General features: G+C 55.5%; 1 protein-coding gene across 2 annotated transcripts; it reads left to right on the forward strand.

Annotated features, from left to right (window-relative positions):
- Positions 1-5,103: 5,103 nt before the first annotated feature.
- On the forward strand, positions 5,104-16,874 carry TMEM240 (transmembrane protein 240). 2 transcript variants are annotated; one of them, XM_035344513.1, is made up of 4 exons: positions 5,104-5,645; positions 5,881-5,987; positions 12,162-12,370; positions 13,544-16,874. In XM_035344513.1, the coding sequence occupies exons 1-4, from the start codon at positions 5,589-5,591 to the stop codon at positions 13,690-13,692; spliced, it is 522 nt and encodes a 173-aa protein (XP_035200404.1). In that variant the 5' UTR covers positions 5,104-5,588; the 3' UTR covers positions 13,693-16,874. The 2 variants fall into 2 exon arrangements, with proteins under 2 accessions (XP_035200404.1, XP_035200405.1); XM_035344514.1 differs by having other exon boundaries at positions 5,105-5,645; positions 5,846-5,987.
- Positions 16,875-21,183: the final 4,309 nt, after the last annotated feature.

Raw genomic sequence — 21,183 nt, forward strand, 5'->3', positions numbered from 1 at the left:
GGGGGGTCAATCCTGAATATGTTATTCCCTGGAGAAGAATGTTCAGGAGGGGAATGATTTGCCAGGCAGCTATGCAAGAATGGGAAAGAACTACCCCCCCCTGCCCTGACCGATAGTAATTCCGATAGAGCAGAAATATCTGCTTATCTAACTGCAATAATAACAACCCACAGCATAGAACTCCTATGAGAGACTCAGGGTCAGAATTAGAAAGTACTTGGGGATGAATCCTGAGGACCCAATAGCCCAAAGGCTCTTTATAGTTCATTTTGTGATTAAAGCCTGGCCAGGTATGCAGAAAAAGCTCCAGAAGGTGGGAGGATGGAGTGAACAGTGCAGGTAGTATGAAGGTGTATGCCAGGAAGGGGGATGAGAAGGAAAAGCAGAGAGTGAAACAAATGGTATACACAGCGTAATGGGCAGTGAGGCAGAGGGGGAGACAGAGGGCCCAGGATGGAAAGGAGAGGAAGAGGTGAAGACAAGGAAAGCTACCTGTGTTGCAGCCTAAATCCTAGCAGGGACAGGCTTTGAGAAGTTGTTTTAAGTGTGGCCAGGCCGGCCACTTCAAATAGGAGTATCCGGAGTGGAAGAAGGAGAGATTGCTGTTATAAATTCAGAACATGGGAGTCAGGGCTTCTCAGAAAGATACTTCCCCGATAAATGAAAAAGCATACCTCAATGGGGATCACTCTACAATTATCGTTACAGGCAAAACAGACTTAGCATAGGAATATTAATAACATTTATTACCTATTGCTGATGGGCTGGAGCGGTGAGAAACAAAGAAACAAGCTGGGGGCACCTTCCCCTTCCCCTATCCACTCTCTTCCACCTCATCCCTGCTCTGAGTGGCATGGGGGGTGCCGGGAGTGGGGGCTGCAGTCAGTCCGTGGTGCTTCGTTTCCACTGCTCCTTCACGGTCACTCTTCCCCCTGCTCTGCTGTGGGGTGCCGACCCTCCTGGGCTGCTCCTGAATGGGCCGCTGTGTGGAGATCTGCTCCGCTGTGGTACACCACGGGCTGCGGGGGGGGGGGTCTGCCTTCCCCACCATGGCCTCTCTGTGGGCCGTGGGGGGCTTCGGCTCCGGCGCCTGGAGCACCTCTGCACTACACCCCCCTCCTCTGCGCTGACCTTGGTGTCTGCAGGGAGGTTTCTCACTCCTCACTCTCCCAGCTGCTGTTGTGCAGCATTTTTTTCCTTTTCTTGGATGTGCTCTCATAGAGATTTAAACTGCAGTGCTCACGACTCGGCTCTGGGCAGCGTGGGCCCCTTTGGAGCCAGCTGAAACTGTCCCTTATTTAACATGGGGCAGCTGCTGGATTCTTCTCACAGGGGCTACCTCTGCAGCCCCCTCGCTACCAGAACCTTGCCATGTGAGCCCAATACACTGGGGCAGCTGGGTCATTACTGGCCTGTAAAGTATCAGGGCTTAAATTAACTAATGAAACCCTGAATGTGATGGGGGTAGAAGGGGTTGGGATAACAGTCCTACTTTTTGGGGACACCACGCTGAGACTAGGGATGGAATGATCACTGGGCAATTATTGTATGCACCTAACTTGTTGGGGGGGACTAACTTGTAATAGGGAACAAAAGGTTATGATTTGTTTACTAAAATGCGCTCCTGATCTGACAGGATGCTGCCATTGCAATCGCGAGTAAAATAACTTCACAGAAAATCCTGTCTAAAGACAATTATTTGAGATTTTTCTCACATGCACATTTACAGAGGTATCCTTTTTATTAGGTAAAGACCATACTTTTCACATGTTGGCTGGCACAGAATTCGGGTTGCTGTGGTGCTGAGGATGGTTCAGTGGAACCTCATCGGCTCGCTGCGTCTTCACCAAACTGAAATGAGACGCCTTCATCTGAAGACATGATGCAGCGTGCAAGATGGGACGGAATTGTGCTTTCCATCCTAAATATCCCACTCATATGCAAAATCACCACTGGGAGCTGGCCATGTCTCAGGCCATGGGCTGCTTTCCAGCACCTCGACTTCATTTATTTACTGGTGCATGGAAGGATGCGCAACCAAGAGCCACCGTCATGGGCGAGTGTCCTGAGTGATCTGCAGGCCATGTCAAAGCATTCCAGATTTCGGGGTGAAAAACTTGTTCCTCAGCCAAAGCTCTTCTTATTCTAATTTATAACTATTCATTTAACTTATAGATTAAGGGAAAATTATGCATTTAGGTAATTATTTTGTCTTCATGTGCTTCGTCTGCATTGAAATCCACAACGAAGCTCAGTCTATCTGGGAATTTTATGGGGTCCTAATCTTGAGATATGTGTATTTATATATACATATATATATGTGGGTATAAATAAAGCCTGGATACACCTGAGGTCAAAGTTATTTTCTGTGCTAAAAAGAACTTTTAAGACAATATTTTGTTTAAGAGAAATGGAGAAAATGATGTATTTTTCATTCACGAGCAGGGTGCCGTTCCACAAACCTGACAAACGGCTGCAGGTTACGGGGTGAGCTCAGAACAACAAGTTTTAAAACTGTGGGATTTCATCAGCTATGACGCCTCCCCTCAGCGCTGCTGCTCCTGGATCACTTGCTGCGGCACCGCAGGGGAGGCTCAGCTGGTGGCTTCACCGCATGTGGTGCTGGTGGTGGTGCTGGTGCTGGGGGTGCTGGGGGTGCTGGTGTGCTCCTCCCTGCCCTGCAGGTGCGGTGTTGCTCCTCATGATGAGCATCCATGCCGAATGAGTCTGTTTGCAGAGGTGGCACTAAAATGCAAATTCCTCCCTGTTGCTCCCCCCTTCCTAGAAGCAGCGATTTTGCTTTGTCAGCATCTCTCGCGCTTTCTTGACTTCCTGCGACAGGCCGTATTGATTGAAGAGCTGTTCCTGCTGAAGCGTGGTCACAAGACTTTGCTCTCCTGCTGCCGTGAAGCTGCTGCTCCTTCCTGCGTGGCCAGGTCCTCGCCAAGAGCTCCCCGAGGTCCCACCTGCAGGGCACGGAGTGGTGGGACCCGCCTCACCTTGTTTCCAGTCTGTTTTTCCTTCACACAAGTTACTTTTGGGTTTGTGTCTGTCTTGTTCAAAAGAACTTCATAATATTCGTGGACATTCTTTCCATCAGAGCCATTGGCATGTCTTTCAAAGTAGGTTCCTGTAAGTAAAAAATGATAAAAGAGCCATCAGACTGTGCTGGGTGGAGGACAGCGCTCTTCCCTCGGTTCCAGCACTGCTGGATCTGCCTGCGCAGACCTCGATGAGCCTCGCGAGATTGCCCCAGTGCGGCAGCCCAATGAATTTGTTGCTGGGCAGATTACAACATTTAGTTCTTGTGCATGTCCGAGCTTAGGAGAGGGTATCAAGGAAACAAGCACAGGTGCTTGTACCAACATGGGGGCACTGGCGAGAGCAGGGGAACAGAACAGCCCGGAGTGCAGGGAAAGGAGGACAGCGAGCATGTTCTTACACAGGAGAAGAAATTAAAAAGGAAAAAAGAGAAATGCTGGCTCTGGTCGTGGGTGTTCTGACCCGTGTGAGCTCCACGGCAGCAGCCTGAGGTCTGTGCTGCTCCCGGAAGGAAAGCTGGGGATCCCCCAGCACGGCTGGTGGAAGCACGCCTGGGCTGTGGGAGGAGGTTCCCAGTCAGGTCTCTGCTCTTACCCATCCCCAGCCAGCACTGCTGGGCTTCTAAGGATGTTTAATAAGTAGAAAGGGCCGTGTCTGCTGTATGTCCCCAAGCACTGAGAGGTAAGGAGGCTGGGTGGGCGATACAGCAGTTTGGCTTCATGCAAGAGGAGAGGTGGCCAAACCTTGGGCTTTGCTTTTGAAAACAAGCAGCTTACTTCTAGCTATATTAGAGCAATCAGGAAGAAGTTTAACAACCCCCTTTTAAACCGTTTGCGGTGAAGGCAGCTTGGGGCAGGGGACTGCAGGGGACCCCGAGGGGGCCGCGTGCGTCGGTGGCCGAGGTGCCCCCATCCTCGCCGCTCCTTCTCGCGAGGAGCCTGGCTTGTCAAACGCCTCCCGCGGGTGGGTTCGTTAAAAAAAAAAAAAAAAAAAAAAAAAAAACCTGCAATGCAATCTGTGCTCTAATTTGAGGACACCATTTAGTGATTTTAATTGTGTGACAGTATTTTGGTATTTTCAATACCCGGTAGTAGGTTAATGACTGTTCCTTGAAGAATGGAGTTTATATAACACAAGTCATTACATAAGGAGGCTGATTGTGGCCTGAGGAGCAGAAGGAAAACAAATGGGCAAGAATGCGCAGCCCGGCAGAAGCAAACTCTAGGTTTTTGGCCCTGGGAAGCCCACAGGAGCGGTACTGGGGCCCCAGCAAGGTGAAGCCAACCTTGGGGAAGGCCGAGGAGGCGAGGGCAGCGCGCACCACGACGTGACAGCCACTGAGAGGTGTTAGCGGTGGCCGTAAGCTCTTCCGTTCGTCCAGCCCGCACAGTCCCCATACAAAACCAACCAAGCAACCCCAAAGTTCTTGCCTGGCCACCCCGTTTTTGCCTGGAAGAACCTACCCACAGCCTGCGTCGCGCTGCCCAAATCACGGCCGGGCGAGGTAACGCCATGGGAGACCGCGGAGCGCGACCTCCTGCTCGCACCTCGGATGCCAGGTTTGATGGAGGGGACGAGTCCCTCATGCTCCTTCTCCTCCTGCCAGGGCAGCGAGCGGGGCTCTCGCCCCCGCAGCCCCTTGGGGACAAGCACGGGGGGGTTCCCTGCGGAGCCCCCGGCCCCGGGAGCCCCCGAGGAAGACCCAGGGGGGCTCAGAGCGGGGCTGTTCCTCCAGGGGGAACCGGAGGGGGGACACCCTGCGAGGGTAGGGCCGCAGCAGCCGCCGCTCGCCGCCGATGAGCGGCTCGGGGAGCAGAAGCCTCCCCACCGAGGTAAAGGCCGGGCTGGGCGCGTCCCCCCCCTGCAGCATCCCCTCCCTGGGGGCTTCCAGCGGGGGCTTGGGGAGGGAAGGGAAGGGGAAGATGCGTTGCTCAGCGGTGCTGTTTTCCTTTTATTTTTTTTCTCCTTTTTTTTTCTCCTTCCCCCCCATTTATTATTATCATTATTTATTTAATTTTTTTTGCGCCGATCGGGAGGGGTTGCTTTTGGGGAGGGTCGGGGAAGAGGATGCAATGAGGCTCCCCCGGACTGGGTGATTTTTGCAGCTTGCCTCCTCCTCCCCCAGCCTCCCCCCGGCTCCGGCTGGCTGGCTCTCCAGTTGCTGCATGAAGGGCTGTGCTTGTGCCCGTTCCCGGAGCCGTGGCGCACCTCCCTCGGCTGCGCGGGGGAAGCGGATTTGGGATTCTTATTCTCCTCAGCCTTATTTATTATCATTTATTTTTGCCTGTCCCGTTCGTCCTAGGAAAAAAATAATAATAATAAATATATATATATAATAAAAAAAAAAAAGGAAAAGCAATCGGGCAGGGCGAGGGAGCCCCGGGGGAGTGGGGGGTGTGCGGGGGGCTCCCCGCAGCCCCGCCGCCCCCCGCCGCACCGCAGCGAGCGCGATGCACCCAGGGCTGCGCGCTGCGGAATAGCGCGGCCGCCGCTCGCCCTCCGCGGGCTGGGGGCGGACGGACCCGACCGCCGGCAATTCCCCCTTGATGTCCATGAATGCAAACACCATGATTTTCATGATCCTGGGCGCCTCTATCGTTATGGTAAGAGATTTCGCTTCTTTCCCTCCCCCCCCTTCCCCCCCCCCCCCCCCCCCCACCAGCCCCGCGCTGTCCCTCAGCCTGTGCACCTCCGCGCGTGTGTGCATGTGTGCGTGCCCCGTTACACACCCCGGCTCTTTTCTTTATGACTGCTTCAGTCTCTGGCAATCAAACTGGAGTCAATGTTTTATTCCATCATCCAGAGTTGACCAGATGCCTTGGTTATGGGCTCTTACAGGCAATAGCTTGCTTGATGGACATGAATGCGTTGCTGGACAGATTTCACAATTACATCCTACCGCATCTCAGAGGGGAAGACCGAGTTTGTCACTGCAACTGTGGAAGGTAAGTGGCCCGCGGCTGCTCTCCCACCTGGCCCCATCCCCTTCCCACCCCTACTCCCCGGGCAGGCACTGGGAGGTGGTGGCCAGCGGCAGGGCGCCGGCTGCCTGGGCTCCCATGTTTGCATTCCGGCCGTGTCTCACCTTCCCCGGCAGCTCCTGCATGCTCACGGGGGGGGCTTGTTTGTTTTTCTGGAAGAAGAGTTTCCTGCGGGCCTGGAAGCCCGTTTTCCTTTGTGTGCCTGTGTGTGTACAGGCGTCTGCCAGCCCTTGGAAAGTGAGTAACTTTGATTTAACGCTTGGCGTTTTGCCTTGGGTGCTGCTGGGCTGTGTCGCTTTTTGGGGGGGGGGAGGGTTGTGGGGCCTGGGAGTATTGGGGTACAGAGAGCCCCCAGGCTCTGTGTCCGTGAGGGAGTGCTGCTGCTGCCTAGGTGTCACTTTGAGGCTCCATGAGGCATCCTTCGGCTTTGACTCCTCTATGGCTTCTCCCCCGAGAGCCGTGATGGTGCTGGACACTGTGGGGTCCAGTGGCCAAGCTGATCCTGGGAGCATTGGGAGTGGCTTCTTGGCTGTGCCCAAGTTTAGGGTCGGATGGGTACCTGACGTGGCTGTTGGGCAATGCTGGAGTCCCCTAAAGCGGCACTGCTTTCTGCCATGGGCGATGCTGAAGTGCTCAGAGAGCTTTGGCTACTCTTTGTTGGAGCCTGAGCGCTGGGTTTTGGGGAGATGAATTTTGTTCTTCTCTATAATCCCTGTCCTACGCACCTGGAGGCTTTATCCTCGTGTCTGTCTGCCCGCTGCTGGGTGCAGAACCACCCAGCTGTGGGGTCTGCAGCTGGGCCAGCCCATGGAGACCCTGGGGGAGCTCCTGGCCACGTCCTGGGCCTGCACTGGGCTCTGCGGCTCTTGGAGCTGCTCTGGAGCCAGCAGCCTCTGGCCTCCTGGGCACCACGTCCCGCCGGCCTCCCCGCTGTGCGAGCCAGAGGCTGGGATGTGCAAAGCTTAACGAAGGGCCACAGGTTGCTCGCCAAAGGTGGCCATCACCCGCGGTTCCTCCACAGATTCCTATGGCAGAAGAGCAAGGAAGGGGTGAGCGGCACCTCCAGGGCCACGTGCGGCTGGACCAGAGCAATGTGGGGAGCCCCCAAATCCTGGCTCCTTGGGCACCTCTGTGCTAAAGCCGGTAGGGAAGGCCGTAGAAAAGCAATGTCCTTTTTTTTTTGGTAGGGATTGCCTTTTCCTTGGGTAGTTTTTTGTAGTCTGCTTGATGTTTTTCACTTGTTTAAGAGTTTTCCTCTTCTTCTTCAGCCCATTTTTCTTTTGGCTTGCCACAGCTGTGTTCAGTGGTGGTGAAAATTGGCTGTTGGTATCATACTTCAACATTGTTGGGAGCAGCTGGGCCGTGCCAGGTCTCACGGGTGTTGTGGCCGAGTGTCCCCTGTGCCCACAGCCAAGGAGGTGGCAGGGCCACCACTCTCCTCGAGCTGCATGGCTGCAGAGCTGCTGTTGAGGCAGATAAATTAGCCATGGCACTGTCCCCGGGCATACTCAGGTCATTTCTTAGAAAGTGCACAAAACAGCTTCCAAACTGTCAAACACGGAGGCGAAAGGTGGAAGTTTACCAGTTGCCTTAGGTGTGCAAGTGATGGCTTTTGCCGACAGAAAAGGTGCAGCCGTCACCACACTCTTGAGCTCGGTGTCGCCTCTGGTATGCAGGCAGCTGATGCCCAGCACGCCTCAGCCTCTTTGCAGCTGCCCCCATACTCTGAGCACAGCGCCCCGTGCACGGACCCCCAGCCATCAGCAGCTCCGGTCCAGGCGGGGACACATCCTGGAGCACAGCAGCACCAGGGCCTGGCAAAGGGCTTTTACCATGCTGATAACCAAAGGGAGACCTTGGAGGAGGGAGCTGGCACTGCTCAGCCTGCTGCGGACTCTCTGTCCCACCTCACCCCTGCGAGACCCCAGGGGAAAAGCCCAGGTTTCAGCCCTGAGCTTCCTATTGATGCCCTGTGCTGCCCAAAGCTCAGCACAGTGGGCAGGGAGGGGCATTTTGGTGGCTCTGGGCTTGCCAGGGTCACCCAGCACAATGGGGCCTCCTCAGAGGGCTCTCTGGGCTGTGTGAGGGCTGGGGTCCCTGCTGGCGGGCAGGGATCTGCCTTCCCCTGGGTTCCACCTGGCTGCGATGGTCCTAAGTGAAAGGAGTGCACCCAAATCCCCCAAATCCCTCTGCCAACACTGCCCCATGGGGTGCTCCTCTCCTGCAGCTGGAGGCCAAGCCTTGGCTGCCCGTGTTCCCGAGCCTTGGGCGTGCTGGCACTGGGGAGAATTGCTGGGGTCAAGGCTTTTGGGGAAGAAAACCCATCCCGTCTGAGGGGCTGATCATGGCAGGGCTGGCCTGCACCACACACATCCCCATGGGGTCAGGTCAGCAGGGCTGCTTCAGGCTGAAGCTGTTTCTCGGCACCTTCTGACAGCAGCAAGGTGGAAACGTGTTCAGGCGAGGGTGACCCGGCCGTGCTGTGTCCTGGTGGGTGCTTCGTAGGGTCAGAGGGGAGCTGTGGCCTCTTGCTGGCTGCAGGAGGTCAGAGGGAGCTCGGGAAGGCTGTGAGGTGCCAAGCATTCAGTGTCTGGCCATGAATATGGGGTTTGGACACTGCCAGGAGGACCACAAGCACGGGGCCTGCTCTCCTGCCTGGTGCCAGGGGCAGGTGGCTGAGGTTGGTGTGGCTGCCGCTCTGTGGTCTGTGGGGTGGTGATGTCCAAAGGGCACCGAAGCAGAGGGCAGAGCCCTGCCGGCTGCTTGCCAAGGGAATCTGGCGTGATGATGGTGCACAGAGAGAGAGCATCAGCAGAGTGTCAGAGCACCTGGTGCTGATGCTGAGCCAGTGCTGAGCACCTGCTGGAGGAAGAAGGGGCGAGGGCCGCATCTGAGAGCTGGTGCCCGTGCAGGGAAGTCCCCTCTGTCCCCGCAGATCCTCAGGGTGGCCACATCCCCGTGCTGGGGGTCCCACCTCCTCGAGCTGCACCGGCTCCAGGGCTGCAGAAGCGTGGTGCTGCCCCGCTCCGAACATCTCTGTCCCAGCCAGGAAAGAAAGGGTCCTCTCTGGAAGCAGGAGGCTGGCAGCGGATCAGGAGCTGGGTGATGTCATGCAAAGGAAAATCACCAAAGGGCGTCCGTGGCAGCTGGGTGAGTTGGGGAGAACAGATGACACCTGCGTGGAGCTCGGACACGTCGCAGCAGCCTGGGGGCTTGGGAGTTCCCTGCCTGGGACAGGGCAGGGACCTCAGGAACTCGGCCTTGCAGCCTTCTCCTTGCCACTGACCTTCTGGGTGACCTTGGGCGAGTCTGTCCTTCCCAGGCAAAGTCTCCCAAGCAATACCTGAGCACCAAAATGTGATGTTTTTGCTCTGTTTCTTCATTTCCCAGCCACTCGGAACAAGTCCTTAAACCTCTCTGTCCCCAGATCCTCTGTGGCCGTGCTGGGATGCTGGGGATGCTCCTTGCCTTGTGCTGGAGACCACCAGGCCTCCCCTGGGCTCACGATAGCTGCTGCAGCACGAAGGGTCCCAGGAAGATGCTTTCACCTTTGCGGTGGTGCCATCCATGCTGCTGCAGACCAGCTTTGCTGGCCGTGCTCTGCAAGGAGCTGGGCTGCTTGGCACGTTTGGGGAGAGGCTGCAAGGTCAGGCAGGGAAGCAGAAGGGAGGCTCTGTGCCTCCTGCAGCCCCTGTCACAGTGTGCCTTGGTGGCCATGCCTTGGGGATGGCCAGAGAGGCAGGTTGAGCCTTGTTCCCCCCAAATCCTGAGCAGCAGTGCTTTTTGACGGGCTCCGGTGCTGTGCCTGGGCTGCAGCAGGCAGCACGCTCGCAAGGTCACTGGAAGGGACATTAGCGCTTTGGGCAGCTCTGTAGGGAGACGTCCCAGGCAGGCTGGCCACAGCTCTGCTCCAGCACGGCCACACTCAGGGATTCATGCACAGCTTGCCCAGGGGTGGAGGAGCTCTCCCCCATCACGAGGGCTGGGAAGGGGCAGGGAGGCTGCAGCCAGAGCAGATGTGCACAGCCACAGCCACTGCTCCCTGGGTCCATCAGCTCCAGCTTCTCCCTGGGTGCTGCCTACCTGGGGCAGACCAGCAAACCCAGTCCCTTTGCTTCAGGAGAGATGATGCTGGTGACCACCAGCCCCTCCTGCTTCTGAGGGCAATCCCACACAGCTCCTTTCCTGCTCAGTGCCGTCAGTGGCTACACACGGCCGCGTTTCTGAGCACAAGGCTTGGCCAGAGGCACCAGCTCCCAGCACTGCCTCCCTCCCTCTGGCCCCCCTGTCACAGCCTCTGCCAGTGTGGACCCCTCCTGCCCACACCCATGCCGTGCTCAGCTCAGGGTGACGCCTTCCCTGCCTGGAGCCGGCCTCCAGAGCCATCCAGGCCACGTTCCAGTTTCCATTTCCCTCGGTGTGCGTGGGGACCCTGGACCTCTGTGCTCTATTAATAACTTGCTGTGCTGATGCACTGGTGCCTCCGGATCGCTCCTGCAACATCCCCGGGGACTGAGCTGCAACAGAGAACTTCTGTGGGGCTGTCCTTCTTCACCCCTCTGAAGTCACTGGGCTCTGGGGACAGAGCCCCCTGCATGGAGAAGGGGACACAAAGGAGTTCCAGGCCCCTGCTGCTGCCTGGTGTCTGGGGCAGGGGTCCCTGGAAGCCACCTGAGGCACAGAGAGGGGTCAGCAGCAGGACTGGTCCTGTTCTTGATGTGTGAGGGAAGTTTTCTCCTCTCCACCCCAGAGCTGGTTGTGGTAGCGATGCTCTGCATGGGTGGGCTTGTGGCAGCTCTGGGTTGTGACATGGCGACACAGAGGGGATGCACAGCAGCTCCCGTTGAGACACTCAAGTTCCTGGGCATTTCAAGGAAGCCACACTTGTGGAGGTGCTCGTGGATATGGTCCCCAGGCTGTTTCTGTGCTGCAAGAAGCAAAAGGGAGCAAGCTGAGGACCTGCCAGGTGCCCCTGGTGGTGCGTGAGGCTCGTCTTCCCCTCCTGCACAACTGCTGGGCCATGTCCCTGAAGCCAATGGGAGCCCTCCCGTCCACGAACAAGCTCCCTTTTGGGAGCCCTCCCTCACACAGCCTCTGCTCCCTGCCTGGTGAGGGAACATCTAGCTGGGCCTCGTGGCCTTCCCCCTGCCTCCTGGCACCAGGAATGGCCCCAGCCCCACAGGCCCTGCTCTGCAGGGAGCCAGTGCCTCTGGCGCAGCTGCTGCGGAGCCGAGGGCTGTTTTCGGTAGGTTCCTCCGAGCAGAGGTTTGTTTGTGTAAATATTTGGACGTTTCTCAGGCATGATTATCGAGCAACCTGCACCTCATGCATATTCAGAGGCCTCCGGGGATCGCCGCCTCTCCCGCGCGTGGTGCCTGCGGGTGCTGCGCTGGGGGTGGCAGGGGGCAGCGCCAGGGGGGGGGCTGAGCTGCTGAGCACCCGTCCCTGCAGCAGTGCTGGTGGCACACCCTGTGCAGCACCAGGACGGCTGTGGGGACCACATATGTGCTGAGGGACCTGAACGACTGAGGGAAGCCTGCGTCCCCCAGTCACGCAGTGAGGGACCATGAGGCCATCTTGGCCCTCACAGGTCTCTCTGTCAGGATGAATTTAAGGCTGGCTTTCTGGTGCCTCACCCATGTGTTCTCTGCTCCGGTAGGTGGGAGACATGGTTCTCCTTGTTCTCTGGGCCTGCTGGGACCCCTGCGAGGCTGCGTGCGGTGGCCGCATGCTCGCACCCCGCGTGTTGGCAGGATCGAGGCCTTGCTGACCTCTGCCTCTGCGCGGACGCCTTGCTGCCCTCCGTGCCCCTGGGGAGCGACCGCTGCAGCCTCGGGCTGTCCTCAGCATGGTCTGCGGTGTTGCAGATGATGAGGTTGGGCACAGGCAGCCCTGCGTCAGGAATGCTACATGAGCTCCAGGCTTGGGGTTCTGGGCTTTGCTGCTTCGTTTTCTGCCAGTTCTTCTGCTAATGTGAGCACAGAGTGCCAGACAGCACCACTGGCCCCAGGGATGTTGGTGGGACAGCAAAGGAGTGTTGTTCAGCCAGCCCCCGGCCACAAAAAGCAGGTTCTGGATGGAAAATGTACTCTGCTCTTCTCCTCTGATGCTTTTCCCTGTTTCTGTTCCCTGCAACAGGCATCACGTCCATTACGTTATTCCGTATGATGGGGATCAGTCAGTGGTGGACTCCTCCGAGAATTACTTTGTGACTGACAATGTAACCAAGCAAGAGATTGATCTGATGCTGGGACTTTTGCTGGGCTTTTGTATAAGCTGGTTTCTGGTCTGGATGGATGGGGTTCTCCACTACGCGGTGCGAGCCTGGAGAACCAGCCGGCGGTATGGTAAGTGCAGCCCCACAGGGCCCTGCTCCTCCCTCAGCCCTCGCCGGGCTGAGAAGGAGGGCACCAGTCTCCCACTGTCTGGTTCTGGTTGATCCACGTGGATTTGGCATGGCTGCATCCCATCCCAGCCCTCTCCTGTGGGCAGGAATGTTAAGGTGGGAGCAGGCACCTGAGGAGCCTGGAGGGCTCTGCGCTGGAAAGCGTGAAGCAAAGGGGTGTGTGATGGGGAGCTGCAGGCTGGCAGCCTGTGCTCGTATGTCTGCATGTGTGGGCAGAGTATGTCCAACTTGCATGAAATCTGGATTTTCCTGTGCACACAGTTTTCAGCCAGGCATGTGCATACGCAGTGGAGCCTCGTGTTTTTTGTAGGAACCTGAGACAAAGTGATGGAAAGGGCAGATGCTTGTGCTGCATCAGGGCCACATCAACAGAGGTTTCCCTGTCCCCATCACTGTTCCAGATATGCCAGGTGTTTTCAGCCTTGGACGAGTTAGCTCAGCATCCTGACCCAGCACCCTGAGGATGACCAGCACATGCAAGCCTCACTCCCTCAGCCTCACATCCTGTGGGCTTTTGCTGCTGGAGGGGGAAAAGGCAGAAATCCTATTACAAATAGTGAATGGCTTGGCATCCTGTTCCATAATCGGTGTCCCTGTAAATCACACTCTAACTCTGAGCGTGTCTGTTAAACTACAATGCAGAGGAGAAGGAGAGTGAGCAGTGGGAAGATTTATCTGTAAAGCTATGAGAAATTCTAATTAGGGAAGCGGACTGACTCTTTCTAAAAACTCCGATCAAAACGATATTAATTTCTCATTAGCCTTCCCTAATCCCCAGCAGCCTGCTCGAGCAGTTCCTACAGCGGGGCTGTCTGTGCCGCTGGCATTTCCCCAGGTGAAGGCACCGTCTCTGTGTGCCCTGCTGCCTGCCCAGTGCCAGGTCTGGGAGCTGAGTCTCCATCCTTGGAGAGCCTCCAAAAGCCACCTGGACGTGGGGCTGAGGAGCTGCCTGCTCCAGGTGGACCTGCTTGAGCAGAAGGTTGGGCAGGATGGACCCAAAGGTCCCTGCCAACCTCAGCCGTGCTGTGGTTCTGTGAGAGGTGAGGCAGGAGAACATGGGTCTCGATGTTCCTGTAATATCTCATCTTCCTTCCTTCTCCTTTCTGCCTTCCAGACAATTCCTGGTCTTGGATTCCAAAATTTTGTAACTTAAAGGAGTTCAGAAAACGTCACCACAGGCAGTACGAGGAGGCGACTGGGAACATGGTGCACATCAAACAGAAGCTGTACCATAACGGGCACCCCAGCCCACGGCACCTCTGAGGAATGCCTTCTCCTCCAGAGACTGCAGTGAGGTTTTAAAGAGGACTTTGCTCTTCTTCCAGGGGAACAGCTCCTAGTTTGCTCCTCTGTGGAAGCCAGCCGAGGACATAATTTTATTTATCCATTCTGTGTGTCCCTGCGGCGCGCCACGATGCACAACTAAGCCAGTCCTGGATGCTACGCAGCCAAGACATTGCACTGTGTTCCACATTTTATTGTCAGACTTGTGTATATATGTAAAAAGCAGACAAACAAAAACAAACAAACAAAAAAAAAACAACAACAACGAGAAAAGAAATTTGCATTATACTTTCAACCCCCTTTTCCTGGCATTCATGGCTGTCCTGCACATCCAGCTACCCTAAGGGGAATGTTGGCCGAGGGTATGGAGGTGGGACAACACGAAGAAGATGCAATTTCTCATCCAAGAGCTAGAAGTCCCCTGTTTCTTTGGTCCTTTGGTTTGGTTTTGATCTGCTCTGTTCCTTCGTTTGCTAGAATGGTACCAGGTTTGGACGGGGCCTCCTGCCAGCTAGCTGGGAAGGCAGGGTCCCTTTGTGTTGGTCCATGCCTCTGGGCATTGCTGTGGGGGAATGAAGTCCTGGGAATGTATAATGGAGTTGTTCTTCGCATTGCTGTGCGCTGAAACCTGCCTTAAGCAAGCCAAGAAATCTTCCTACCAGGGGAGCAGCACCATGAGGAGTCAGCCCATTCAGCCGGGCTGCTTCACACCACTTTTGTATTGGTGGCACCTTGCTGATGTTCCTCACCAGGGTTAGAGAGGAGGCATGGATCAGGAGTTGCTCCTGATGGAGAAGTATCTGGAGCTGAGTGGCGTTAGACCTGGCCTGCACCCTGAGCCCCCCTCTGCTGCATAAAGCACGTAGCAGCGAGCTGGGCTTGGCTGGAGGAACACAGCGATGCGGGCCTGGAGCCAACCTCACCCACCATGTCAAATGCCCCGGTAACAGCTTAAGTCAAAGTATGAGGATGTTCCAACACGTTTTATGCCTTTGCTTCCCCTGGTCGCAGCTTAGGTGCAGGTTTCAGTGTAGTTATCAAGAGTCCGAAACCACCCTCTGCATCCAGAGACCTCCCGAAGAGCTGCCAGAAGGAGGGCTGCTGGAGAAAGGCCTTGGGCACCAGTGTGGTGGTGTCTGCATCCCACAGCTGCCGGAATCTGCTGGGGGAGAGGGAAAAATGCACCAGGCAGCGTTGGTGTGGCTCCTGCTGCTTGCTGGGGGAGAGGGAGTGAGGAGTGTACGAGGAGGGGGGGGTCTGGACCCAAGAAGTTAAGGTGGTGGCCCTGCATCGCAGTCATTTCTCCTTCGTTCCTCATTTTGCATTGAGCGGGCTTGTGTTGAAATGGGGAAAACATCCAGACTGAAAGGATGATGAGCATTGTCAGAAGCTGCTGGTTTGTTCTCTGAATCCTTGGCTCTGCCAATGGCCTCCTGTTGTTGGTTGCAATGTCTATGGGGAGAAAAGGGCACAGTGCAGTGACCCCCGGCTCTCTCCTCTCTTCCCCAGCTTTTCTGCTTTTTTTTTTTTTTTTTTTTTTTCCTATGCCCAGGATCGGTTTTATTATTTACAAGGCCCAAAGCTGGCCAAGAGCCACCCACAGCTGCTCTCTGCCATTCCCACCTTTGCCGTTCCAGGTGCCTCTTGTCTCAGCGTCCCAGTTTCTGTCTGGGCCTAACTAGTTGCCCAGTCTGTACTCGTGTCTGTCTGCTTGACCGTCTGTCATTCAGGACTTCCATGTCTGCAGCCACCTGTTAGCCTCCAAGGAATGACTTTTTTTCCTTATGCAGCTCCTTTCCAAAAGACACAAGGCTTCACAGTACGAGCTTTGTGCGTTTAACCCTAGGGAAGCATCCTGCAGTGGCAGAAAATGCTCACCTCCGTGGGGTGCTGGTGCCAGAGAGCTGGCCAAGCAGCTGCTGCATTTGCCCTTGTGTGCTGGCACACGTTCAGCTGACAGCAAAATCTGGGCACTGCGTTATCCAACAGGTTCATGTCACGGACACGTCTTCAGCTCTGAGCTGAAGACGGGGCAATGTTTTGCAGGGGAGAGAGTTCCATCGTGATAAGGAAAAATGCTGAGTCTTTGGAACAAGTTACAGGGGAAAAAATAAAACCAAACCAAAACAAAAATACCTTTAAATAATCTTTCTGTTTGGTGCATCCCACAAGAGAGGCTTAAGGCAGTGATCTAAACTCAGACTGCATTGAATGTCTGGCTTTGCGCTGCTGTAGCAACAGACCGTGGTTGAAATATCATTAAATAGGAAACTTACAGCTGGAGAGAGTGAAGTGACAGCTCACATGGGTCAAGTCTGATCCACACCAGAATTTCAGAGAAAAAAGATGAGGCTCTGGAAGAGAAAAATAAAAAAAAAACATAAAAATAAAAGAAAAAAAAAAAGGAAGAAGTTGTGCATGGTGCAGTTTCCCATGGTTTAAGAATAGATTTTTCTAATCTGCTGTGGCTGCAGCTATCACTGTGTGAGCCTCTCTTCTGTTTACATTTAGTCAAAAAACAAAACCAAAAAAATACTCTCAGTGCAATTAAATTTACTGGGAGCAGTTCACTGCTCTTAAATCCATCGAAACCAGCCCCCCCATAGATCAGGGTTCAGGACACACAAAACCAGCGGGGTCAGCCCTAGGGAGGCCATTGATGCTCCCCCTTAATAAAAAAGGGGCTAAAACACCTTCCCGGGTGGTAAGGCCAAGCCCTGCTCCTGACCCAAGAGATCTGGTGCATCTTCTGTGCAAGGGTGATCTCGAGCAGCCAGCACGAGGAGCACGAGGAGCTTTGATCCCAAGAAGCTCCTGCAGATGTGACCCTACGGGGCAGGCACCAGCCCGTGCCTGGCGCTGGGACAATCCCCCGAGCAGCTCCTGCTCACTCCGTGCTCGAGATGAGCACTCCTGTCTCCGTGTCCCCCTGTGTCCTCGCGAGGTGTGAGCCTCACATGTCGATGTCATGGTCTCTCGTTCCTCTGCCCCCGTGAGGTCGCTACCGTGAAGTCTGCTGTTGCTCTGTCTCCTTTCCCCGTGCATGTGTTTGTTTTGCTTTCGTCTGGGTGTGGGGGTGTTTTCCCCTTGTTTAATTGTCTGAGGTGTACTAGTGTTGACTTGTTTGTCATTCTCTTGCCTCTGATCCAGTCTTCAAAAAACTAAAACCAGACCGAAACAACAACACCAACAAACCAAAACCCAGCGACAACCCCAAACGAAAAGGGTTCAGCTAGGGAGAAAAGTGACTTTGGCATCAGGGAGCTGGCACAACAAGGTCAAGACGTGCGGCTACGTCCCAGCACTCGTCCGCCAGATGCTTTGAGGGAGGCTTCTGCAGCACTGGGCGGCGGGGGGAATTCTGCTCCGCCTCAGGAGGGGATATTTTTAGAGCAGAGGCAGCACTTGAGTCTGTACGTGACGATCCTCCAGAGCTGGGATTGGCGCTGGAAATGTTCTCCTGGGGTTTTGGTGCGATGAGCCCAGGCCCGGCCGCCGGCACGCATATGGGGTGCGTGGTGCTGGCCGGGCTCTGCTGAGAAGGGGAGGTGTGGAGAGGCAGGTGGAGGCACACAGAGGCTGGTGCCAGCAGTCGTGTTGCCCAGCAGCTGCTTCCCAAGATTGAGCAGCCGCGTTCCAGCACTGCTGGATAATCCCATGTCCCAGGGAGGTCCCTGGGGGCAGCGAAATGTCAAACCCAGTCTGTGGGCCTATGGGGAGCTGGGAGGGAGCAGCCAGCGGAGTTTCACGTTGCCACAAGAGAGGGAAGGGGAAAGCCCAGAGCCACCCCCGGTGGATTTCAGGTGGGAGCAGAGCAGGCCCAGAGCCTGCAGCTGTGGCACAAGGCAAGGGGCTCTTCCCTCTGAGGAACAGTTTGGGAAAGAGGCTCCTGTGGTACCAGCCCGCTAAATGCCGTGCCCCTTCCCTCTCAGCTAGCCCTCAAACCAGCCAGGGACAGTGCAGGACACATCGCCTGGCCCATCAAACGTCTGGCAGCATCAACCCATGAGCTGTAGGAGGCCAGAAGAGAGCCCAGGATCATGTCCCAGGCCTCACAGGACGACGGGGTGGTTTTAGTCTCACTCACTGCTGGGCTCTACCTCATTTTCCAGCTGCACTCAGCTGGGAGAAGAGAATGCCCAATAAAAAAGGATACTAAAAAGAGCCACTAAGATGATGAAGGGAGAGGAGAATCTCTCCTGTGAGGCCAGGCTGAGAGTCTCTTCATCCTGGAGAAGAAACGGCTGAGGGTTGATTTTCACAGACAGAAATACCTGGAGGGGGGCATGGAGGGGATGCAGCCACACTCTTTTCAGTGGTGCCCAGGGCCAAGATGAGAGGAAATGGGCACAAACTGGACCATGGGGGGCTCCCTCTCAACATCAGGAAGCATTTGGTGCTGTGCGGGTGCTGGAGCACTGGCACAGGCTGCCCAGAGAGGTTATGGGGTCTCCTCAGACACCCTCAAAAGCCTTCTGTATGTGGTACAGACCAGCCGGGCAGTCCTGATCCACCTCATCCCTCCTCTGCACAGCACCATTTCCCAGGGAGAAGGGAGGACCGTGCTCGGCCTTCACTGCCCCGAACAGAGGCGGAAGTAATCCAGGCAGAGCCCAATCTCACCTCAAACTTCGCTTCCAGCCAGCTGCCTCGCAGTGGAAGCACTGATGATGTGGGGGTTGAGCACGGGGGAACTGCACAGTTCTTCTGTGTCAGGAGGGCTTTGAAGGTAGAACCAGGCAATAGAAGCTCCCAGAGCATCTCTAGAGGTAAAAGGCAGGAGTACTTCTATTATTAGTGCATGCGGTTGAAGCAGAAAGACATTTGGGCAAAAAGTGTTTACCCTGAGTATGCAGATGAAACAGATGTGTCTTCCAGTGACAGGGGATGGGACGTAGAGTAGGGGACAGGCACGGTGGAAACGTTGCTCTCACAGCAAGGGCACTGTGGACTGGGAAGGGACACGGGACTGGTGGTCCTACCGTGGGATGGAGCGAAGATGAGGTGTCCTCTCAGGCCAGCCCAGCTCACTGTGGTGCCAGGAGGGCAGAAAGAAGCAAGTGAATGTAAAAAAAAAAAAAAAATAGAATAAAATGCCAGGCCTGTGACCTCTATGCACATGGGCTGCTGGAGCCAAGGAGAAGGAAGCAGAGGAGTGGGAAAAGGTGGGCAGGGGAAGGAGCTGCTCCGCAGCAAGTCCGGGCTGCCAGCTCGCCGTGAAGTGGCCAAGTGTTCATCCGTGTGTGCTGTGCTCTGCTCGCTGCACGGAGCCTGTTCCTCTTCCCCAGCACCTCCCGCTCACCTGCAGTCATCCTGTTCCCATGGGGGTGCTGGTTTTCATCCCTGGGGCTTCCATGGGGAGGTGATGCTGGGACCACGGGGTTGTGCCCTGGGCACCCTCAGCTCGCACGGACCAGGGCAGGGCAGCTTAGGAAGACTTTTTTTGGGAGTGCTCTGCAGCGAGGAAACAAGAGCAGAACCCGGAGTGCTGTTTTCCCTGATTGTTAATCCTTTTTCCTTTTCTTTCAAACCCGTTTTGCATGCATCAGACAGGGAGAGGTACAATGCGAGTTGATGACAACAGAGAGATTGCACTCTGCTCTGAGTCCAATCCTAGAATAATCTCTACTGTGGTTGAAAAGCAATAATGGCTAATTTTTTATTAAACACACCTGCACGGGCAGACGTCACCCATAGATCATGCTCTCCAGCGGTGGCAGTGCTGGGCCCGAGCTAAGGGAGGTCCCGGAGCAGCTGGAAGCGCCGAGAGCTTGGGGTGGGGGAGGCAGCAGAAAAAGCACACTGTGATTTTATTTGGGTCAACGAGTGAGAGTAAATCAGCCATTCCTTCCCTTCCAGTAATGTTTGTACAGTAGGTAACCAGTTCCGCTCCGGAAACTAAGCCCGTCCTTTGCTGTTTGTCAGTAAAATATTCTTTTTGCATGTTTTGCATCTGAGTGTTTTTTTTTTTTTTTTCCAGCCCTTTGAATGGAGTGGGTTTGGAAGGGGGCTGAGCGAGGAGAGGGGGTGCAAGCAAGGCTGCAGTGGGGTGGGAGAAAGCTGGTCCGTGGAGTAAGGCTGCATGATTCCCTGGATTATGTGGCACAAGAGAGGAAAATGCAGGCAGAAAAATGGGTGTTGTCACAGGCCTGACAGCAGCAGGGGCTAAAAAGTGGCCTGGAATGGGGAAGAATGGTCTGACTTGTGCTGGGGTGAGAATAATTGGAGACGGAAGAGCTGGAGGACTGCCTGGGGACTTCTCTGGGCCGTCCAGGTGCTGCTCCCCTCTGCACATCTTGTAGCACAATCGTGTCGTGGAGCCGGGTAGAGCTGCTGGGGCTTTGTGCCAGGGAATGCCGTATCCTGGAAGACACCACCAAGATTTGGGAAGGCTGTGCATCCCCAGGGAATCAGAGGAAAGAGGAACTGAGGCAGCAAGGATTTGCCCTCCCAGGCCATTCACAGCAGGAGCTGAGCTGCACCTGCCCTTCACCAGGCACCCAGCTCCTGCTGGTGCTCGCTGGGAAGAGGTGCTGAGGAAAGCAGCCTGGTGGCAGAAGCAAATACTCAGCTGGATGGCATCTGAGACTAGATAGATGACCACATTATAAATCTGTCTCCCAGCTGTAATGCCAAAGCACAGAGAAGGCGTTTCAGCTGGCAGTGGCAACGACGGGGAGTGATGGATTGCTTGCTAATCCATCTGCTCTTAGATTTGCTCTCCAATACAAAATACTATTTTAATAAAGTGCCATTAGCTCCTAACTCACCCCGTGTCATGGAGAGGAGATAACCTCAGCCCAGGGTTGCCAGCCTATCTCTTTCCCCGCACGGAGTGTTAACAAATAGCTCACTGGGTGCCACCTCTGCGGGGCCATCGTTCATCCCTTGGGCTGACAGCACACCAAACTTCCCCATCTTGTAAAATGCCTGGCATTTACACCTGTGACAAGGCAGGAGCTGGGCAGCGCCTGGTCGCCTTTGTGCTCCTGCCCCGTTGCACTCCCTGTGAGCAGCCAGTGGGACACGCTGGGGAGGCTGGCCTGGTCCAGCAGCACATGGCACGCGGTGAGAAAGAAGAAAGAGCAATGTGTGAGTGTGAGAGAATGGATGGAGCTTTAATTCCTGCGGAGATGCAGAGCGAAGCGCCAGCCCTGACAAAAGCACCTCCGGGCCTGGCACCTCCGGCTGCTCCAGGCTGGTGAGGATGCAGCCAGGCGGCTGGGGACCTGCACGGTGAGCCACGAAGCCTCTCATCAGGTCTACTGGGGAGGGGATGAGGCAGGGGAATGTGTGCAGAGAATAAAAGTGAGCCCCGGAGTGGTCAGCTCCTGGGATTTTGACTCGCTCCAGGGCCGTAAAAGGGCCTGTGACCTGTTCCTGACAAAGCCCGGAGAGCACATCAAGGAGATGGAGATGCACAGGACCAGGCTTTCATCAAAGCATGGACCTGAGCTCCCCAAAGCACCC

This window comes from Oxyura jamaicensis, chromosome 21, assembly GCF_011077185.1.
Source record: "Oxyura jamaicensis isolate SHBP4307 breed ruddy duck chromosome 21, BPBGC_Ojam_1.0, whole genome shotgun sequence".
Classification (NCBI taxonomy): Eukaryota; Metazoa; Chordata; class Aves; order Anseriformes; family Anatidae; genus Oxyura; species Oxyura jamaicensis.

Coding starts and splice junctions, on each gene's coding strand:
- TMEM240 (XM_035344513.1), top strand. CDS start 5,589: ATGTCCATGAATGCAAACACCATGATTTTCATGATCCTGGGCGCCTCT. Junction 5,988..12,161: donor TGTCACTGCAACTGTGGAAG/GTAAGTGGCCCG, acceptor TCCCTGCAACAG/GCATCACGTCCATTACGTTA. Junction 12,371..13,543: donor GAGAACCAGCCGGCGGTATG/GTAAGTGCAGCC, acceptor TCTGCCTTCCAG/ACAATTCCTGGTCTTGGATT.